The following is a 22,916-nucleotide window of genomic DNA, read 5'->3' as shown; positions in this document are numbered from 1 at the left end:
TTAATACATTTATAAGTGAGGAGGAGAACTTTGTATATAATGCGGTATTTCACAGGTAGCCAATGTAAATTATGAAGGATTGGAGTAATGTGATCACGTTTCTTAGTAAGCGAAATTAATCTGGCAGCCGAGTTTTGAATTCGTTGGAGTTTGGAGATCTGTGAGTCGGGTAAACCATAAAGAAGACTATTGCATTGGTCAAGGCGACATGTAATAAAAGCGTGAACATTAGTCCGTCCGTTAGTCCGTCCGTCCGTTAGTAACAAACGCTAAAAAATGCTGTTACGTCAACATCGTTTGTCGCATGGCTATGGTACTTGGTGAGGGGAGGCCATTGAGGGCAATTAAGGAAATTTGGGAAAAGTGGGGAAATGAGGGAAATGGGGAAATTAAGGGCCATTTTGGGAAAATTAGGGAAATTGAGGGAAATTCAGGTGAATTAATTGAAATTGTGGGCAATTAAGGGAAATTTGGGAAAATTGAGGGGCTTAAGGGAAATTTGGGAAAATAGAGGAAAGTTAAGGGATCTTTGGGAAAATGAGGGAAGTTAAGGGAAATTGAAGAGAATTAAGGGGAATTGAGGGAAATTCAGGTGAATTAAGGGAAATTGACAAGAATTAAGGACAATTTGGGAAAATAGAGGTGAGTTAAGGAAATTTGGAAAAATGAGGGGAAATTGAGGGAAAATTGGGAACATTGAGGGAAGTTAAGGGAAATTGAAGAGAATTACGGGAAATTGAGGGAAATTCAGGTGAATTAAGGGAAATTGACAAGAATTAAGTCTAAGTACTTTTTTAATATAATGCTTTGCCCAACACCAAAACGCGTTTATAACACCTTGAAATCGTTAAAACAAAACATTTTTGCTCGATGAGTTTTTATGCACCATAATATTTTTGAAGATAATTATAGCGCAATTGTCTGCATTATTTTCAAATGTTCTTTATTATATTTGACATGCTTGGAATACTTGATAAAATAAATAAATATAATTAGTGGTTTTAATTATAACATTTTATACATTTAGTGTTATATGCTTATTTATTTAGCAATAAACTCGATGGTGGAGACAAAAATTAAGAGATGACCTACCATTCGATTCACTTGGAGCACGTGGGCCAAGATCCAAATATTCATGTGAGGGTTTTTTGGGTAATCCACCTGACCCTTTGGATGATGGTTAGACAAACAATTCCAAAATTGGCCCATACATCCAGTGGCGGCGAAAGCATTGCACCCTTCCGCCGCATATTCATGCATCAGATATGATGAACTATCTTTCAAGAAAGTGATCATTTTTGTATTTCAGTTTCAGCCTCCCCAAAAGGAGAGTTTTATTGCATTGTAAATATAGGCCACCGGCCCTTTTCACATCTATAAAATCAATGATTACAATATTTTCCAATTTTAGAAACACATACAAACAAAGTCAGTCATTTTTTTCAATACTGTATCTGGTAAGCAGTGCATAATGGCAGTATGAAGCAAGTTCTTTTAAAGTGTGTTCATTTGATGAAGTCATAAAACGAATGAAATTTGCCATTGTTGGCCTCGAGTCCAAACAGGAGGGGAAATATTTTGCTCTAAGATCATCGAAGAAGCTGCATTTTAGGAGAAAATGCAATTCATCTTCAACTTCTTCTTCGTCGCATAAAAAACAAACACGTTCATCATAAGGCAAATTTTCTCTCCGTCCTGTCTCGACTCGAAGGCAATGACTAGAACATCGTAATCTTGCCACGGCAGTTATAAATCGATTATCATTAAATACATCAAGATAGTGTTCAGAAATGCGCATGTTCTTAAATTCCCGATATAGAATAAGACGACCGTTTGATGATACCTCTGCCACCCAGTCTTGATGAGAGATGTCAGAAACTCTTTGGCTAAACGAGTTTAGGAATTCGATTTCATTACCTATATCTTGTGCAAGCCATGCATAGCCAAAGCCATACGAGAACAGAATATCTTTAACAGCGCTTGCCCAAGTTGTTTTACCATTTTCATCAAGTCTAAGTAGCATCTTATATGCAATTCTTGGATATCTATGATCGGGAAGTCGCAAAATCCTCAGCCAATATTTTATAAACCTGATTATTTGACGAGTGTATAAAGATGATCTACCACACTCACCCAGAGCTGCACAATTTGGAGTTGATGAATTTACACCAAGGAAAAACTTACACGCTTTTGTTTGGACTCTTTCAATAAGATGATATTCACCAAAGCCCCAAATTTCAGAACCATACATAAGAATGGGAGCGACAGTTGAATCAAAAACTTTAAAGAAGTGCCGCATGTGCAAAGCACCCACCTTTTTTGAAATTAAACGCAACTGCGCCATAGCTTTACTAGCTTGGTCCGACAAAGTGCGTGTTGCTTTTCCCCATGTATTTCCTGGTGTTAAATCTAAACCAAGATATTTATAAGTATTTGTTATTTCAATGCGATTTCCTTAAAAACCATCTTTCACGCTGCGCAATTCTGCCACCCCGTCTAAAAATAAGCACTTTGGTTTTTGCGATATTTACATCCAAACCCCATTCATCACAAAATCGGGCGAGAATATTTATATGCCGTTGTAGGTCATAAACCGTATCAGCAATAAGTACAATATCATCGGCAAAAAATAAGGATTTGATTTCGTTCACACCTTTTCCAATATTGATACCTTTTCCACCTCTATTTTCAAGCATTTCATGAAAAATTGATATAAAAATCGAAAAGAAAGATGGACTTAGCATACAACCTTGCCTAAGACCAATATTACAAGGGAAAAAATCAGTGATGTGGTTTTTATCCACTTTAACTGCAGATGTTAGCTTCTTGTATATACCAGAAATACATTTATAAAAGTTACCAGAAATACCAACTTCGGATAGGCGCGACAAAAGCTTATCAATTTGCACTGTATCAAAAGCACGTGCGAAATCAACAAAAATACAATAACATTTGCGACCTCGACTGAATTGATTGTTGATAATTGCATGGAGAGTGAATACATTGTCGATAGTTGAATAGCCTTTCCGAAAACCAGCTTGAGCTTCTGGAATAATACTTGTGTTTTCAATGAATTTGTTCAATCGACTGTTTAGCACACTAGTGAATATCTTACTGAACACATTAATCAATGATATACCACGATAATTTCTAACATCATTTGTATCACCTTTTTTTTTGTGAAGAGGGGTGATAACAGACATGCACCAATTATCAGGAATAATCGCTGAGGAGAAAACAACATTAAAAATACAGGTCAAGCATGGCAAAATATCATTAATGCAATATTTATACATTTCACTACATATACCATCCGTGCCAGTTGACTTGTTACACTTCAACTTTCTTATCGCCTCAATGATTTCAATATCAGTTATATCAACATTCAAACACTGGGCATGATCTTGATTTACACCAACATTCATATTATGTTCATTTTCATTCACATCATGATTTAGATCTGCTTTGAGAAGAGAGCTAAAATGATTAAACCAATCAGATGGAGAAATTTTTGGATCTTTTTGGATCTCACCTTCTGTTCTCAAACACTTTATGAATTTCCAGAAAGACTTTGGATCGACACAGTTTGAAACCATTTTTTCCTTCAAAGAATTTTTGTAATCACGCTTCTTTTTTCTACATAAATTCTTGTATGCCCTTTTACTCATCTGGTAAAAATTCAAATTTTCACTGGTACTACTTTTCCGAAACAACTTTAGACGAGACAGTTTTTCTTTTTTCATATCACGACATTCATCATCAAACCATCCACCTTTAATTTGTTTCTTGGAGTTGTATGTGGTACAACACTTCATGTGGTTTGCAGCCTTTTGTAATAAACAAATAAACTTTTGAACACCATCATTTATATGACCATTAGCTATCATTGTACAAATTTCATCAAATTCATGCTTATTTTCAAACACATTTCTTGAAAACTTACCACTTTTCTCAACCGACCAGCAATACTTATCAATGGTATGAATTTTGCAATTATCCTTGAGACCATTATGCAAAGAAAGTTTAACATTGCAATTTAAAGACCATTTTAAAGGCATATGATCAGATTCAGTCATAATATCTACAGAAAAATCACTTATATACTCAAAAAGTGGTGAAGAAATAATCAAATAATCAATCACACTTTTGCCATGTGAACTAATGAATGTATATTCACCATAAACATCACCACAACTTCTACCATTCATGATATGAATATTGTGATTTTTACACAAAATTAAAACATCTCTACCATTTTTATTTACAATATTATCTTTTGAAACACGTTTTCGTTCAAAATCATCATAGTCATAATTAAACTCTTCACATGAATAATCAAAAATATACTGTACAGAATCATTTGAAATAAAGTCATTTTCCACACCAGTGCGTCCATTGAAGTCACCACACAACATAATCATAGCATCATATGTATCCTTCAAGTGAAATAAGATGTCATTGAGTGTTTCAAGAGGACTTTCTTCAGTGGCTTTATACGTGCTTGATTGAACATCAGGGATATAAACTATTCCAACAATTATGTTTTCAAGAAGACCAAAGAAGTTTTTATCAAAGAGTAAGAAAATACCATGGTCAAAATCAGTGTTAATTTTGGTTATGCCCTGCATAAATTTATTTTTGATAAACACAGCAATACCACCAAGGAATCTACCATATTTCTTAATTTTTGGTCTAAATGATGTATAGGCCATATAGCCATCAAAAGAGTTTTTAAATTCCTCGGTAGACTTAGCCCAAGTCTCAGTAAGGAAAATAATATCAAAACCAGTACAGTAACGCATAAAATCATCATTTTGCAATTTGTTTTCCAGTCCATTTACATTCCAACACATAAAATTACAATTTTTAACGTGATTAGAGTTCAAAGTTGAAGGGCGTTGGCCACATCCCTATTTGATTACAACCTCATTTTCCTCTTCATCCACAATCCATGTAATTTTGTTTCCATCCTGATCTGTTGTTATATATTTTTGTAGCACATGTAGTGTTTCTACATCAAAAATGCTTGATTTGATTGATTTGGCCATTATTGTTTGCATAAAACCAAATACATTCACAAAATGTGTACTCGGCTGTGAAATAATAAGGTGTATGTTAAAATAAAAAATAATAACAAACATTGCATTTTATCGACTTACTCTGTTCACAATATACTCCTTTGTAACCCGAGGTGCATTGACAAACGTACCCATTGATGACATCTACACATGTCCCTCCATTCATGCAAGGTCCTGAAGCACATTCGTTGATATCTGTTAACGTATAAGAAGGACCCTGAGCGTTAAACGTATGTACCAATGCAGTATCATAACATCCTTAATCAATTATGAGCAGGGGTAACAGACTTTTAAACTTAATTTATACGCCAACTCCCCAATTCAGCTCACCCCACCCACCCATGCGTCTTTGTCATAATTTTGTTCGATTGTGTATTGATGGGTATGGTCTTCTCTTTCCATTGATACCAAAAAATTACAAGCATCCCCTGATGTTTAATCAACGTTGGATTTTAGCCAAGAATCATAGACACTGCGAAATTGTGCAATATTCATCTTTAGAAATGATATGAAACTACCATTATAACATAGTACAAAGTTTCATGCCTATAATATTAAAATATCTTGCAAAAAAGGACAAAATGTTTACATGAACCCCCCCCCCCCTCCATGGTAAGTGCATTTTCTTCCGTTAAGCGCATAGGACTGCATCTACACCTCCCCCTCCCCCCTTCGTTAGATGAGGGTTTATACACAATATCATTAATCGCGTTTATGTACACACCTGTTTGACATATTCGACCACTCCATCCAGGAAGACACTGACATTCATATCTATTGACGCCATCCACACATTGCCCACCATTAAGACAAGGTGTGCTAGTACACTCATTGACGTCTGAAATATAGACAACGTTTTTAATTTAATCTTCTTGCAAATGAAACATTAAATCCAGTGTTTAGTGTCTGCGTCGATATCTTCCCTGTCCTAAGCTCCATTTGACTGGTGATCAACTCTTCAAAATGGTCTCATATCAATGGACAGCTAAAATGTTTCCCTTTACAATGAAATGACATTTGAAATAATAACGGCTGAGTACATGTCTTGTGAATGTAGTGGGGTTTCTTGACTGAATGTGCCAAGTGACAATTATTCTGTGCTCAAACGACACTAGTCACTGACCTTAATAGCGGGTGGAAAAAGCATTCGCAGCTACAACAGCATGGCACCTCTTCCTTATGATGCCTACCAACCTTGTCCCATGTTGTTGATGTATGGCATTCCATTCCTCAACCAGGATTTGTCGCAGATTATTTCAATACTCTGGCACGCACAATACGACCAAGCTGGTCCTACAAATGCTCATTTGGGCTGATGGCAGGCCATTCCATTCTCTCAACCACTCTCATATTCTGGAGGTAGTCGTTTTAACAGAGCCAGTGGGAGACTAGCGTTGTTATCTTGGAGGATTGGATTTGACTGAATTAGGTTCTAGATTGCGAAGATATGGGATTTCAATTTGCTGCACAGAATAGTGATCAATTTGGCACATTCTGTTTGTGACCCAGTACCTTCACAAATCGTGTACTCGGCTGTGAAATAATTATCCATGAACAATGAACATTCGGATAACAGTAAACATAAAAAAAATTTCACATTTCCTTTAAACTATGTTGAAATAAACATCCTACAAATAAGAGGAATGTAATGTAATTGTTTACTGCACCGTACAGGTTAATGTTTATTGCACCGTACAGGTTCAAATTGGTACATCACCGTAATGTGTGAGTTCAGAGGTCATGTCAGAGATTAAAGCACTGTTAAAACACAGACTTCTGCAGACTATTCCCAACCAGCGTGACCAGTGAAAGTCCCCGTGTTCTGTATGCTGTTAATTCTCGCATATTTATGAGGGCCGATCGTTCGATCGTGCCGTGTCTAACAATCACACCAGTGTTGCGTGCCTTCGCGTATACGCAATAGAGCGTTGCGTGCCTTCGCGTTTACGCAATAGACCGTAAAACTACGCGGTACGCGCGTAGCACTTTTGCCTGTCGCATTTCATGGAACGATCGGCCCTCATTATCGGGTGATGCTGTGACTTTGACTGTTTGCAGTTTGTCTGTATCTATTTAGTCCATGGTTAAAAGTGACTCTGTTGATGATTTTGTACAATATGTAATAGAGCAATACCATGTGATGTGTTGGAATTAAATTGTGCATATTTTTGAAAGGCAACATAATTAAAGTGCGAGTAAAATGTTATCCTAGTAACACACAATGTTATAGCTTTCGTTGTTAAATTGTATATGACGTTGTGGTGTTACCATGGATGGTATGAACATTCGGGGAAAGGTTACTCACCTTTTTCACATTTTTGACCAGTCCATCCAGGAAGACACTGACATTCATATCCGTTGACGCCATCCACACATTGACCACCATTTAGACAAGTTGTGCTGGTACACTCTTTGATGTCTGAAACTAAAGTGTTTCATTAAAAATGTATGTTTTGACCTTCCAAAATTGGAACACTTGCTCATCTTAATAGGACTTAAAATATTGAGCTCTTTATTTGTCAGCCTTCCGAGTATGATATTTTCCATTTTAACAAGTATTATTCTCAAATGTCTCCCTAAATGGCCGTCTTTTCTCACCTTCGTTCTCTGTGACCTTATCTCCTAGCAGATAAACCGCTCCTCCACCAGCTGCAGCACCCAACACCAACAAAACTACAGCAACGATGATTGCAACGCATGGGTTACACTTTCTGCCACCTTTTGCCGTTGCTTTCGCTATTCCGTATGAGCAGGAGAGGCGGCGTAATGCCAAAGGTAAAATATGATTATGCATGATTATGGTATCCTAAAAAATTGATATGCACCTTGGAACATGTCCAGGTTGGGACGGATGAGAAAGCGCCTTATATGAGGCCCTAGAAACCATGTAAAATAATTGTTATAGCACCACGTTTTTTCAGGCTTTACATTAGGGGTGGTGCAATAATTATGTGTACCCCGGGGTGGTGAATTCTCAAAATGGTCTGCCAAAAATCGCTTGCCCCCCCCCTTTGGCCGTGCCAAAAAACCTTTGCCCCCCCCTTTCGACGTGCCAAAAAACCTTTGCCCCCCCTTTTGATGTGCCAAAAAATCTTTGCCCCCCCCTTACACATGCAAGATTTTGGGGAACCCGAATTAAACCTTAAATTGTCCTTATCATATAATGCGAGCGCAGCGACCAGGAAATTTTTTCATATTTGAACGTGTTCCTAATGTTTTTCTACTCCTTTTTAGGGCGTAATATAAATTGGTACCCAAAATGTCTGTGCCAAAAATGCTTGCCCCCCCCCCTTTCGACCTGCCAAAATCGCTTGACCCCCTTTTGACCTGCCAAAAATGCTTGCCCTCCCCCCCTTTTGGCCTGCCAAAAAAATCTTTGCCCCCCCTATAATTCACCACCCCGGGGGTACACATAATTATTGCACCACCCCTTAATATGTAGCTGAAAGAAAAATATTTAAGGACAGCCTCATCCCCCATGCCATTTTCTTAATCAAAACTGGATTTTTGAAAGCCAGTCATATATTACTCATGATTCTCGTAAACATTCTCAAGAAACGCTGAAGATTACAAGATCTGTCTTACAAAAACAGAGTTTGCTAACAAAACAATAAGAACCGCTGGGCCAAGAAAATGGCATTCGATTGACAGATGCGCCAAAACGGCTACATCAGTAAAACTCTTTAGATCCCAAATTAAAACAAACCTTATAGAAATGTACACTTAATACCTGTTAGTTTGGATTTACTTATTTTTCTCCCTTTTAAAACAAAAAATCGATTAAAATTAACTGATCTCTTAGCATTTATACTATATTCACAAAATGTCAGCTTTCTTGTGCGATATACGTGAGCAAATGTTATGAAATCCTAATTTGTGTTACACTTATATTTTGCATGTTCTTTATTCATCATTGTTTTTCCTGCTTAGTTCGTTCTACATGAATGTATGAAAGAGGGTGGGGTGGTGTTTGTATGTATGTAATTGTATTTTATTAGACAAATTAAGAAACTTAGGCTAAGGTTAAGGGGTGCTTGTTCAGGCCTTTTTGGCCTTCTGAGCATCTCCTCATTCAAATGTGTTGTTTTGCTGTTATTGTATTGTTGTATTTTGAATGAAATAAAGATTGATTGATTGATTGATTGATTGGAACATTTGTTAGGATGTGTGAAAACAAAACGGGTGAATTGTGGTAACCATAACCGGAAAATTTGGAAACGTATTGTTTTAATGGTAGCCCTCAATGTAAGATTCTATATCTTAGGTTACTTATGTCAGCAGGTCTTACTGCTTACTTAAATTACTTACTCATTTTTAGGCAATAATACATCAAAAACCAATTCATTAGCAATAATTATGCATAGCCCTGTTTCTGATTTGTATGTTATCATGTTTGAAGACATTGCATGTTTGCTGTGTGAAGTGTAAGATTGCACATCCCTATTCATATATTTTTGCCAAAGGTGGCAACTCATTTTCCCCCAAATGTTGATATTATTGAACTTTTACTATTTGATATTTCCGTACTGTTGTATATCATGACTTATTTGATAAAAGTAGGCCATTTTACCAACTTCAGTTCAGCAATTTCGGCTGTGATCATAACATCAGTGTACCTTTATAGCATCGCACAATCTTATTAAAATGCCACAATTGCTTCTTAGCAAACACAAAACGATTAAAAATCAGGGTATTATAAGGTACGAAACGTATTAAAAAAAACATCTTTGAGCAACAAAATATTTCGCAATAACATTTTGACAACAATTTAAAATGTTGTTTTAGTGTTTTTGAATATAAAATAATTTAAAATTGTGTTATATGACCTATGTTAAAATGCTCTGACCAACAACAAAACGCGTTTATAACACGTTTATATCGTGTGTTCACTGGATTTGTGTAAATACTTTTGAAGATAATAATAGTGCAATTGTCTGCATTATTGTCAAATGCTCTTTATCATGATCTTATCTAATCCTTCCTTGCAAAGCCTGTGTGATAATCTTGATAAAATATATAAATATAACAAAAATATAAACTCGATGGTGAAGATCATAAATTAACGATGACCTACCTTTTGGATTTGGAGATTTCGATACACTTGAAGCACGTGGGCCAAGATCCAAATATTCATGTGATCCACTAGCTGGTTCATCTGAACCTTTGAGACATATATAATAATAATTCAAATAGAAATTGATTTCAAATATATACTGCCAGCCTGTAATTGAATTTAGTGATACAAAATAAATACTGCTATTGTGATGGCTTCATGAAGCTATCACAAGAATAATAATTTATTATATTTTATTTTGTTAACAAATAATTGGTACTGTTTATCAAACATGTTTAAAATTACTGTAATCACAATTAATAATAGTATTGTGAATTTTGGTACTTGTGCAATTTTACCCTATTTTGGTCCAAAACACTGCTTAATGGTAAAATTTAGGGGAGCGTACACAGTACCCCACCACCACCATCCCTCCCCCTTCCACTGCCTATTCATGCATCAGCTATGATAAACCCTCTTTCAGTAAAGTGATCTTTTTTGTTATCACATGTAGCGTTTCTGCATCAAAAATGCTTGATTTGATCAGTTCTGATATTATTGTTTGCATTAAACCAAATATGTGTTGTTTTTTTTGTACTTGGAAAAAGTTCTCGGCTGTCGCGATTACCTGGCTGATGGTGACTGTACCCACCCATTTGTTATGCCCATACAACAGTTTTTACCAATTTCACCTTCAGATGAGCCCTGGTGACCTTCCAAAATTTGGCTCTAAATGTTGACTGTACCCACCAAGTTTCATGCCCATATAACAGTTTTACTAATTTGACCTCAGATGACCCCTGGTGACCTCAGATGTCCGCAAAATGACCTTTCAAAACTTTAACTCTAAATGTTGACTGTACCCACCATACCAAGTTTCATGCCCTTACGACAGTTTTTAGAGACCTCAGAAGACCCCTGGGTGACCCCAGTGACCTTGACCCACTAACCAGTACTTTTTCTGTCTGGAGTCAAGATGCACACACCCATCAAGTTTGAGGAACGTGCGACCCCTAGTCTCCGAGAAAATAGGCGGACAGACAGACAAACAAACAAACTGTGTGACATGTGTGACAGACAGATAAGCTAAAATTGCGTTTGAGTTTAAAAACATTAGGGGGGATCCGCAACTGACATATTTTTGCAGCAAAAATAAATGCCTCTGCCTTTGTCGCAAAAGGTGAAGCAAGTATGGATGAAAAGGACCTCGCAGCCAGTTCCAGTCAAGGTAATGTCAGGCTACCTGTAATCCTTTCCTTACTACCCTGAACATCATGGGAGAACAGTGCCTGACATTGAATGATTCATCCAGATTACGTTAATTAATTTTTTTCCCTAATCTTTTAAAAAAATGTTTCCCTCCACTTTTTTATTTTAGTTTTTATTTCCTATTTACATCTATCATTATGTTATATGTTCATGCAGTTGTATTTTTACCTTTCATTTTCATTTTTCTATTCAGCCTTTTGTCTTCATTTTACTTCCATTCATGACATCCCACTTCCTGCCCCTATTGATATTTCCCTATAAACACTTAAGTCTTCTATTGTCTTGCTAATTTCCCTTTCCTTTATGTCCATGTCACTATATATATGCTTGTTTGTGTGTTGTCTTGTCACTTTGTTTTGATAAAGATCCTGCTAGGATCGAAAGCTCAGGCCCCTAAAACTTTGAAAATCATCCAGATTACATTAGAAAACAAAGACAAAAAAGAGGCGCGGGTAAACTGCTGGGATGGACTGGACTGCCTTGACTGACCTGTTCCATTCGTGTTCGGTATGCTATAATACGGAGGCGGGTACTCATATTGTTCTGCGTATTGGCCTGATACATCACTCGAGTATTCATTACCATGCCCTCTTCGGCCACGGGTGTGCACGGGTGAGGGCTGCAGAGCAATATTCTCAGTACTTCTATCACGCCGGTCCATACTCCTGGCTGTGTAACGATATAATGTAATAATTGATCTACCAAAAAACGTTGACAACGTAAAGAAATCAGCAAGTTTAAAAAACCCACCTCGGCTCACTTTTTTGAAACTTGGTCCCATTTGTAAAAGGTACTGATTTCAACTTTATCATATTTATATAAATTTAAAACATTTCCAGAAGTGTTATGTATCTTTAATGTGCAAATGCGATATTAATTTGTAAGCTTTCTGAAACGACCTAAAAGGTTATTATCTTGTTCTTGCATGGTAAACCAATATCCTAGTGTGTTTTGTTTTATAATAATCATGGTTAATGATTGAATTAAACGAATAACAAGTAGGCTTTGTAATTTTGTTGGAAACGCTGTATTCTGTTGAAATAAAATAAAAACACTGATTTGCTGTTGGTGTTCAAAATGGGACCAAGTTTCAAAAAGTGAGCCGAGGTGGGTTTTTTAAACTTGCTGATTTCTTTACGTTGTCAACGTTTTTTTGGTAGATTTCTTTTCTTTTTATGAATGTAGCCAATCAGCTTCAAGCTTGGAAAGTCATCAGGTTACGAAGTGCTTCATAAAACGAATAATATAACGAAAAATAGATGTTTGAGATTGCTATTCTTGATTCATGACAATAAAAAATAAATTAACAAAACTTTATCAGTCGTTTATTTTTAAAACTTGCTCGTCACGCGTGACTGTAATGTTAAGATATACATTTTAATACACTTTAATTATTCAAGGCAACGTAAATATGTAAAAAAAAAGTAAATATGAACAACACACACCCAATGTAGACAATGCCAGAGAGACACCGAGAGTAAGTCCGATTTAGGGCTACTTCAATTTCGCGGTTTGTGGTTCTTTGTATAGCCCTTCGGGGCAACCTAGTTGGATATTCCTATTAAGCGGCGGTTGTCGGCGATCTTTCGTGGTTTGTTGTTTTCACCAAGCCCTGCCCTCTATCGGGAGCTAGTTTATAGTTTGAGCTTGTTGGATATCCAAATTTCGCGGTTTGTGGTTCTTTGTAGCCCTGCGGGGCAATCTAGTTGGATATCCCTATTAAGCGGCGGTTATCGGCGATCTTTTGTGGTTTGTGGTTTTAATTTACCTCATCAAGCCCTGCCCTCTATTGGGAGCTAATTTATAGTTTAAGCTTGTTGGATATCTATAGTTCGTGGTTTGGGGTTCTTTGAAGCCTGTGGGGCAATAGTTGCATATCCAAATTTCGCGGTTTGTGGTTCTTTATAGCCCTGCGGGGCAATCTAGTTGGATATCAATATTGAGCGGCAGTTGTTAGCGATCTTTCGCGGTTTGTGGTCTTAATTTGTTGGATATCCATATTTCGCGGTTTGTGGTTCTTTATAATCGATAGGCCTACGGGCAATCTGGTTGGATATCCAAATTTCGCGGTTTTGTGGTTCTTTGTAGCCCTGCGGGACAATCTAGTTGGATATTCCTATTAAGCGGCGATTGTCGGCGATCTTTCGTGGTTTGTTGTTTTCACCAAGCCCTGCCCTCTATTGGAAGCTAATTTATAGTTTAAGCTTGTTGGATATCCAAATTTCGCGGTTTGTGGTTCTTTATAGCTCTGTGGGGCAATCTAGTTGGATATCAATATTGAGCGGCAGTTTGTTGGCGATCTTTCGCGGTTTGTGGTCTTAATTTGTTGGATATCCATATTTCGTGGTTTGTGGTTCTTTATAATCGATAGGCCTACGGCCAATCTGATTGGATATCCAAATTTCGCGGTTTGTGGTTCTTTGTAGCCCTGCGGGGCAATCTCTTGAGTTGGATATCCCTATTAAAAGGCGGTTGTCTTTCCCTTAGCAAGCCCTGCCCTCTATCGGGAGCTAATTTATAATTTAAGCTTGTTGGATATATCCATATTTCGTGGTGTGTGATTCTTTGTAGCCCTGCGGGGCAATCTAGTTGGATATCCAAATTTCGCGGGTTGTGGTTCTTTATAGCCCTGTGGGGAAATCTAGTTGGATATCAATATTTAGCGGCAGTTGTTGGCTATCTTTCGCGGTTTGTGATTTTAATTTGTGACAATTTATAATATTTATTCCAAATATCATTTCAGTATGAGCTGTGAACAGAGCCACTGATAAATTGTTTGTTTGATGAAAACAAAATATATCACCATAGCAATGGGTGTTCAAAATGGTGTTATTCATGATTTATGACAATAAATTGGTTAATAAAACATTGAAAAAAAAAGTGGAGGGAAGTTTCGAACTTGAGCAAAAACTCATAAATGGATTAGAAGTCCATGGCCTTAACCGCTTCGCCACGGGAACATCTCGATATAACGACGTGTAAAAGTGGAGTATTTATTAATATGAATGTATGCTGTGGTCCGGAAAGAATAAAAGAATTGTGAAAAACTTGATTTTTTGGCGAATGGGATCCAGAATTTGTATGGAGGGTATCCAGGAAAATGCTAGGGTATATTTGGAAGTGAATCTCAAAAAGTAGTGCGACAGTGACAGCCATGTATGGCTGTGGCAGTGACGAAAGATTCTGGATATCAGTATGATTAGCTATTATTTGCCACTAAATTTGGCCATAAAATACCGCGTAAAATGAACCAAGAATGTTTGTTTATTATCAAACAATCGGATTGACTGTAAGATTGGTGTAACTTTTTGAATTAATGAGTTATTAAAATATTACACTTTGGACAGTAAATAATATTTAGCATGGTTTTAGATATATTTTGTACCCAGCGAAAAATATCATAGAACAATAGCGTTTTGTTTCGTGTAAATATAGTCCCGCAGTGCATCTGTTTATTCTTCTTTATCAGTCGGTTTTTTTAAAACTTGCTGGTCATGCTACCGCTTGACTCTAGTTAAATAACTAGATATTAATCAATCAATCAATCAATCAATAAATAAATGAATAGCAGCTAAAAATTTATTTCCGTTTCAACAAGTCCACAACTGATGCACAGGTACTCTCAGCCCACTTAGACTTTGATTACCCCAAGCGGCTCCCCATTTTCACCTGGGTGGAATGAAGCAATTCAATTATTATTGCTCTCCTATGCTATCAAGTGACCAACCTGAGTTTGTGATATTTAGGGTATCTGAGCGAGGTTCCAAGTAGCCATCTTGTGCATGGTCTAAAGCGGGATTTCCAGTTTGCAGGTAGGTATGTTGAATCTCCTCGGTACCTGTGAAAAGACATTATAAAATTTTGGTCCATGCCAAGAATTATGCTATACAGAGTTTCTCGTGCATAGGTTACCAAGGAATTACAGGGATTTGGCGTGCTATTGTAGTTCGAGGACGCCATTCATCTTAAACAAGTAAGCAATATGTGCAGGGGCATAGCCAGCTTTTTTGGTCGAAAAGGTGAAAATAAAATTTCGGGGGCACAGTCGAAATGTGCATCATACAATACATATACTGGTTTTGTTTATTAAAGAGACTGTACATGTCTTCGAGCTTCAAAAAGGCTTTATTGGGATGATGTGCGCGAGTAGCGCGCATAAAATCGTGTATTTAACACTGTTTTGCCCATTATCGGGATAAAAGGGGCTTTATTGCGACAAGGTGCGCGCGCAAAAGTTTGTATTTTACACTATTTTGGCCCATGAACGAGGTGAATTTTGGTTAAAAGGGCCCTTGCCCTTTACTTTTCGTTGCCCTCCAGATTTTCTCTTTTATTTTTTGTCAGAGGGGCACTTTTTTCTTTCAATTTTGCAGGGCCCCTTGCACCCCCCCCCCCATTAAAATAAATTCGCCCAAATAAATTCCTATATGTATTTCCCCAAATCAGAATACCATAACTCAAATATGGCATTATCAATGAATAATAGATACAATAGATACAATCTATCTATCTATCTTGCGGACGCATCCGAGAAAGAGTTTACAATTCTTTTCCAGGAATCTCTATCAGCCATCAGATTTGGGAGGTCATTAATTTCTTGATTGACGTCCCTTGCCACACAGTCGATGTAGTTGAATGGTCTTCTTCCTCTACATGTTCGTGGAAGCCTCATACAGATGACATCTGAAATTATTTGGTCTTTTGCACGGTAGCAGTGGCCTGCAAATCTGGCTCGCCGTTGAGCAACGATGGAGGACACTTGTGGAACACCATCATAGATCTCTGCTTTGGTTTTATGTTCACGCCAGGATATATTTCGAACCCTCATCAACAGCCGGGTGTAGGTACCATCAAGACGGTCCTGAAGATCTTTCTTCATTGTCCAGGTCTCACTTCCATATAAGAGGATACTCTCTATGCAGGCTCTAAAGAAGGCAAGCTTGGTATTTCTTGATATGTTGGACTGCCAGATGGTGTGCAGTTTGTTGCAAGCTTTCCATGCTTGAGCTTTGCGAGTCAGAAAGTCTTTCTTGCTGTCGGCAACAAATGAACCAAGATATTTAAAGTCCGACACCTCCTTGAGTTGTGTGCCATCCCGAGAAAGGATTGGAGTTGGGTTCTTATCTCCATTAATACACATATATTCTGTCTTCTTGGAATTGAGAAAGAGGCCAACTTTGGCGGAAGCATCTTCTAAAGATGACAGAAGATCTTGGGCATCTTGTAATAACGTAGCTGTTAAAGCGATGTCGTCTGCGTAGTCAAGATCGGTTAAATACTTATTCTTCTCTCTGCTCGTCTTATTGGGCATGATGTCAATCCCTTTGGACTTGTCAGTGTCTATCGACTGTCTGAGGAGATAGTCTACCACTATCACAAAAGGTAAGGGGCCAAGGTGTCGCCCTGCCGGATTCCATCAGTAGAGAGAAACTCTTCAGTTGGTCCATCACCTGTTTGTACAAAACTTGAAGGATTATCATACATTATTGCAATAGCATTCACAATCTCCTGAGGGATCCCATAATTACGAAGAATATGCAGCATGGCCTTCCGGTTAACACTGTCGAAAGCTTTTGAGAAGTCAACAAACACAATATATGCCTGCTTCTTTGAGATTTTAAGCTCTTCTATTATCCTTCTAAGGGCTAGAATCTGTGGTGTGGTTGATCTACCCTTGCGAAAACCATTTTGGTTACGTCTGAGAATAGGATCTAGATGAGGAGAAATCCTGTTGAGCAGCATAGTGTTATACAGCTTGGCAGCAAGTGCTGACAGTGTGATACCTCTATAATTTGATGGTTGTGAAAGATCCCTTTCTTCGGGAGAGGTATAATTGTGGATCTTGACAAGGCTTTTGGCTTATTTCCTTCATGGTTTCATTACAGAAATCAAGCAGTTGCTGATGGAAGAGTGGGTTTTTCCAAACAATGGCTGGTATGTTGTCAGGACCAGGTGTTTTTGACTTGTTGAGCTTGCGCAGACCTTTTTGCAGTTCCTGCATAGTACATCGATCAGTGTGTATTGGGAGATCGTCAGAGACATTGCTGTTAAAGAACGTATCTTCAAGGTTTACATCTTGCTCTGGTTTCCCTAGTAAGTTGGAAAAGTGTAGAAACCAGTTGTCACGACGCTCTTCAGATGTATTGCCTTTCACTCTAACCACAGGAGCAGATTTGGTGTCAGTTATCTCCCGGAGGAGTTCCCAAGAAGCTGCATGTTTATATTCATGATGGAGGGTGTCAAGTTCCTCTGTCTTCTTTTGAATAGAGGACTCCAGAGTTTCTGTGTAGGCTTTATCAAGAGTAACTTTGGCCGATTCGAGGAGCTTTTGTGAGGCTCGGGTGGATCTAGCATTGTGTTTCATAGATGCACTCTTTAAGACATCTCTTGCCTCAGTGACTTTGTCTGATGCAGCAATGTTGTAGGACTGCTTTGATTTTTTAGGGAGCATCTCCAGTGCAACTTCCTCATTAGCCGCAACTAAGGTATCATAAGTGGTGCTAATATTGGGTTCTTGTAGCTCATCGTGTAGAGAACTGAAGCGGTTATAGACTGCTACCACAAACTGCTCACCCAGGATGGTGTCTCTGGTAACCTTCTTCCAGTCAATACGTTTCATTGGGTCTTTCATGGAAGTTCTGCATTTCCGGTAGCTGATTTGACATTTGCATGAAACAATCCTATGGTCCGAGTTCACACCCTCGAAGGAGCTGTATGCACGTGAATTCTTGATTGAGTTGATCCACTTCTTTCTTACCAGGACAAAGTCTAGTTGAACTAGTTGGCCATTAGGACGCCTATGTGTCCATAATCTGTTGATGCGGTTTTGAAACCTTGTGTTTGTGGCTATGAGGTTATGTTCCTGCAGGAAGTCTTTCATGTGGTTGCCATTTCTATTGGTTTCTTTAGCAGGTGTGAAGAGAGCATCCAATGGCCCAAGCTGAGCATTAAAGTCTCCTCCAATTATAAGTAAGTTATGAGCTGGGATGGCATTAACTGTAGAAGAGAGTTCTTGGTAGAAGGAGGTAACAGCTTCTTCAGGTTGTTCGTTATGTGGACTGTAGCAGCAGAGAACTGTGGATGTTGGATTGCCCAGCAGAGAAATTTCCATAATCCGTTCATTATGACTAATAATGGACATGCAGGAATTGATGGCTCTTGGTGAGATTAAGAAGCCTACTCCACCAGTGGCAGCATTCCTTTGGTTCTTCCATGCTGAAGAGGTGACTAATCTGTATCCATTCAGATCTTCCTGCAAGAGGGAGTCATTGTGACAAATCCGGTGTTCCTGCAGACATATGATGTCAATGCCATAATGTGCGGCTTCATGAGCAAGTTCTTCTTTTTGGCTAGTGAGTTGAGAGTTCTGATGTTGAAAGTGCTGATGGTAAATGGTTTTTTCCTTTGTACAAATTTGTCTTGACCATCCTTATCTGCATCAGGTTTGGTCCGTCCAGGGATGGTATCAACTGGCTTTGAGATCAAACCGTCATTGATGTTAGCATAGTCTAACGGTGACTTAGATGGTCCAGACTTCATAGCAGGGGCTTTAACCCTGGTGCTTAAATGTAAACTCATATTTCTTGTCAATGGCTGAATAAGACAGAGGTCGCCACTCCTTCTGTCATAGAGGATAAAGGAAAGGTTTCAGCATTTAGTCCAGTTGCCACCCATACTAAATCATATGGGGATACACCTGGTCGCCTGCCGAGGAGATCTGTGTGTATGTACCCCTCAGCGGCATCGGTGAAGTCTCGATTTTTCCCAGACTCAGGTGTCTCTACCCTACAGAAGTACCTGAAACAGGTATTCTGTCCTACCATGCAAACGAAGCTGAAGACTAAAACTAAATATTAAGCCCTAGACAACTGGATGCTGAGAAGGAGGAAGAACTAGTATAAGCAGGAAAACACATGGAGCACCCAAAGGATGTTGAAAACATCCAGTGGGAAACCCAGCCCCTTAAGATGGTAGTAGGGTGCTGGTAAGGGTAACTTTCAGCTCCGCGGCTATAGCCTCGGCTATAGCCTTCCCTTCTTAGATACAATACATTATACTTTTAGGAATAAAATATTTTAACTTATGCATAATTCCTACATATGCATAATTCCTACAATATTATTAGATATTGCTTCAATGTGATATTTAAAAGAAAGATTTTCATCTATTATGATACCCAAAAATTTCGTTCTGTTTACTTTTGGAAGAACACTTCCATCGAACATTACGTTTGCATTGCTTTTGAAATGAAATATTTTTTGAGGTGTTCCCATAATCATAAAATTGTTTTGTTTTCAACATTTATTGATAGCTTATTGATAGCTTATTCGCTCTTCTCTTCTCTACTATTGATGGCTTTGTCGTAACTCGCCTTTAGCGGGGTTGAATCACCTTTATAACTCGCTGTTTCTTTAAAAACTTTGTCTTAACTCGTCTAGTTAGCATCCCCACCCAACTCGCCTAGTTAGCATCCCCCGCCTATAGTTAGCATCCCCAAAAAAAATTCTGTGTCAAAAAAATGAAGATGTTCATAACAATCATCAGCGAAATCTCTGAAACCCCTATCTTAAGGGATCTAAAATGAGCGTTTATTGCTTTTCGACAGTATTTTTTGTGGGACATGAGAGCACCTCAGACCTATCGAATTGCATTCTGAATACGAAGCATGTCTTTCTGATATCAAATAATTTTCATTTTTTGAAAATCATAATATAATACAAATTTTATGACAAATTATAAAATTTGATATTTTTCAAATTTTTGATATATAACAGTCCTCGAAGTAAATTATATAAATCTAATGATATATTCTTAAAGTGTATGTAGCAGGGAGGAAAAGCCGACGGTCAATTGAAAATTTTACCTTTCATATTGAAGATATGGATTTTTTTTCAAAAAGACCTAATTTTTTAGGTAAAAAATCCATATCTTCTATACGAAAGGTCAAAATTTTCAATTGATCGTCGGCTTTTCATCCCACCTACATACACTTTAAGTATAAATAATCAGATTTATAAAGTTTACTTCAAGTACTGTTAAATATCAAAAATATCAATTTTTAATGATTTGCCATAAAATGTGTATTAAATTGCGAAATTAAAAAAATCTAAATTATTTGATATCAGAATGACATTCTTCGTATTCAGAATGCAATTCGATATGTCTGATGTGCTCTAATGTCCCAAAATAAATACTGTCCAAACGTTCATACCCCAGCCCTTAAATACCATGAAGTAATGCATAAATATATATAACGAACCTGTGTGTGTCATGCTGTTAAATTCAGGTGAACAGTTTATGCATCCACTTTCACCACTAACACGAGGTGGTTGACTACTAGCGAGGTATTATCAAGTTGCAACTTCGATAACCTTAGTAAAAACAAATACAAAGGTCCATAAGTTAAGATCGCAATGTTTAAGGAAAAGTTTTATAAATTTCAAAAATAAATGGCTTGGAGTTAACGCGGCGACGTAAATCAGTTTTGAACGTTAGGATTGCCCAACTTTGCGAGAAATTTTTCAGTGATAAAAAGCTATAAAATGGGGACGGTAAATAGTAAAGTGTCATTGCAATGACTGAAAATAGGACAAAAAACAAAAGAATGACAAATGGTGACTAAAACTTGGCTTTTACCCCTCCCCAACACACTAAAAAGCTGGTTACGCCACTGTCTGTGCTGACAGTTTTCCACCAAAATTCACGCCGATCATGGGCCAAAATGGTGTCAATATATTTTTGCATAGGCCTACTACGCACGCTCATTGTCCAACTAAAGCACTTTTTGGAAGTTCGATGATTTCACATGTACAGACTCTTTAAAAATCGGTTCATGCGTTCTCTCTTTTCTTCATATTACTTCTTCTTTAATACCTTTTCCTCCTCAGTAGCAATTTGTTTTGATGGGTATTTGACCATTACTAAATATTTCCACATTCTAAACTGCGACCCCGAAATGAAAACTTTAATCCCATCGGAAATCGTCCTTCAGAAAGGTTCACTTTCGACTTGCGTACATCAACCGGGACATCACTACCGGTGTATAACTTGTTGATTACCAATTGATAGGGGATGTGGTTGTATTCGATGGAATTCAGCAGGCAAGGGAATTCCCCATGATTGCCGTAAATGATGCTGCAAAGTCCAGGTTACATAATTAATTATGAAGTAAAAATTACTAGATTTTAAGAGTGCCAAAATGCCACACGCCAGTCGGGCGGGTACCTTTAGAAAGTAACACGCCCAACAACAAAAGTTTAAGCCATTGGCGTACGGGCGTGTGTAAAAGTCCAGCCCTGACTGTACATCTATATCTTTGATCATCTTTCTTGCCCTCGCAATAAAAACTTTGTGTAGTCAAACAGTGCACTTATTTTATACGTACCACATACTTTGTTCCTGAAAAAAACAACATTCACATTTATCATGTCATCTACTTAAACTCACCTGATGTAATAGGCTGCTAAAACTAAGTGTTCATGAAGTGATTTGACCTGACTCCGTAAGGCTATAAGTTGTGTAGAAATGTTAGCCAATAAGATTGCACAAACGAAAGTAAAACAAAATCATTTGCTGGAACTATGCAAACTTTTTGTTGTCATGTCTCGGTGTCAAATTGAGGAACTAAAAACAAATGAGTGTATAGTGAAGTGAAGTGATGTTTGTGAAGGTTGTATAATAATTATATGAAAATGCAGTTTTATTTTCAAATAAATAAATTTCAAGCTTTGGTGAGAAAGCTTTCTTATTTACTATATTATTTTGTATTTTAAAGGAGGATAGGCCGAGCAACAACCACCCCCCACCCCCCCACACACACACACTTTTTCTCCCTCAAAATTTTGGTAGGAGTGGAAAGCCCGTATTTTTGTGGTCAAACAAAGTTTCTCTGTATGTTTGTCTGTGGAGAAAAATGTCAAACCCTTGGCCTCTTATTGATTTCTGCATATCGTCAACTTGCTACGCTAATTGCCAATTTTTTTTTGTTTTGTTATTTTGACAACAAAGTACAAAACATGGTTCAAGCATGCATTTAAACATATTTATTCACCAATCTTTACACAAGAACTAATGATAATGATACAAATGAAATGGAATAATCTGAAATAATTAGAGTGATTACGTAACTGACGCATGCTTGAACCACATTTTGTTCTTTGTTCTCAAAATTACAAAAAATGACTTAGGCAATTAGCGTAGCAGGCTGACAATATGATGATACACGTATGTCAATAGGTGCGAGATCATCCCAGCTAACCAAAAAACGTTTTCTGAACGTTGTGAGAACGTACCGTTGACGTTTTCTAGACGTTTTGATAAAACGTTTTTTAAAACGTAATTTTGTGGAGGGTTTTTGACGTTTTAAAACGTTATTAAAGACGTTCTAAAAACGTTTTCACAACGTAAAAGACGTTTTTAAGACCTATCTTTCCGTTACCCAAGACGTATCCAGGACCTAGAGAAAACGTATTGGACGTTCTAGCACGCAACTAACGTACTAAGAACGTTGCAGAAAC

The 22,916-nt window shown here is 37.6% G+C and overlaps 1 protein-coding gene across 5 annotated transcripts in view; it reads right to left on the bottom strand.

Annotated features, from left to right (window-relative positions):
- LOC140168307 (versican core protein-like) overlaps window positions 1–22,916 on the bottom strand; it is a 48,229-nt gene that overhangs the window by 14,238 nt on the left and 11,075 nt on the right. Inside the window, exons 1-9 of one of the 5 annotated variants that reach the window (XM_072191661.1) lie at window positions 21,847–21,965; window positions 20,660–20,771; window positions 15,128–15,238; window positions 11,890–12,069; window positions 10,153–10,239; window positions 7,677–7,814; window positions 7,384–7,503; window positions 5,803–5,916; window positions 5,160–5,273 (exon numbers count right to left, since the gene is read on the bottom strand). In XM_072191661.1, coding sequence (XP_072047762.1) covers window positions 5,160–5,273; window positions 5,803–5,916; window positions 7,384–7,503; window positions 7,677–7,814; window positions 10,153–10,239; window positions 11,890–12,069; window positions 15,128–15,238; window positions 20,660–20,672 — 877 coding nt within the window. In that variant the 5' untranslated portion in view covers window positions 20,673–20,771; window positions 21,847–21,965. Of the gene's footprint in view, window positions 1–5,159; window positions 5,274–5,802; window positions 5,917–7,383; window positions 7,504–7,676; window positions 7,815–10,152; window positions 10,240–11,889; window positions 12,070–15,127; window positions 15,239–20,659; window positions 20,772–21,846; window positions 21,966–22,916 lie in introns of those variants that run through there. The other 4 variants (XM_072191660.1, XM_072191664.1, XM_072191662.1 and 1 more) reach the window with 4 other exon arrangements.

This window comes from Amphiura filiformis, chromosome 13 (genome assembly GCF_039555335.1).
Source record: "Amphiura filiformis chromosome 13, Afil_fr2py, whole genome shotgun sequence".
In the NCBI taxonomy this organism is placed as follows: domain Eukaryota; kingdom Metazoa; phylum Echinodermata; class Ophiuroidea; order Amphilepidida; family Amphiuridae; genus Amphiura; species Amphiura filiformis.
The sequence above is the reverse complement of the archived record's forward strand: the minus strand, read 5'-3'. Positions and strand labels throughout refer to the sequence as shown.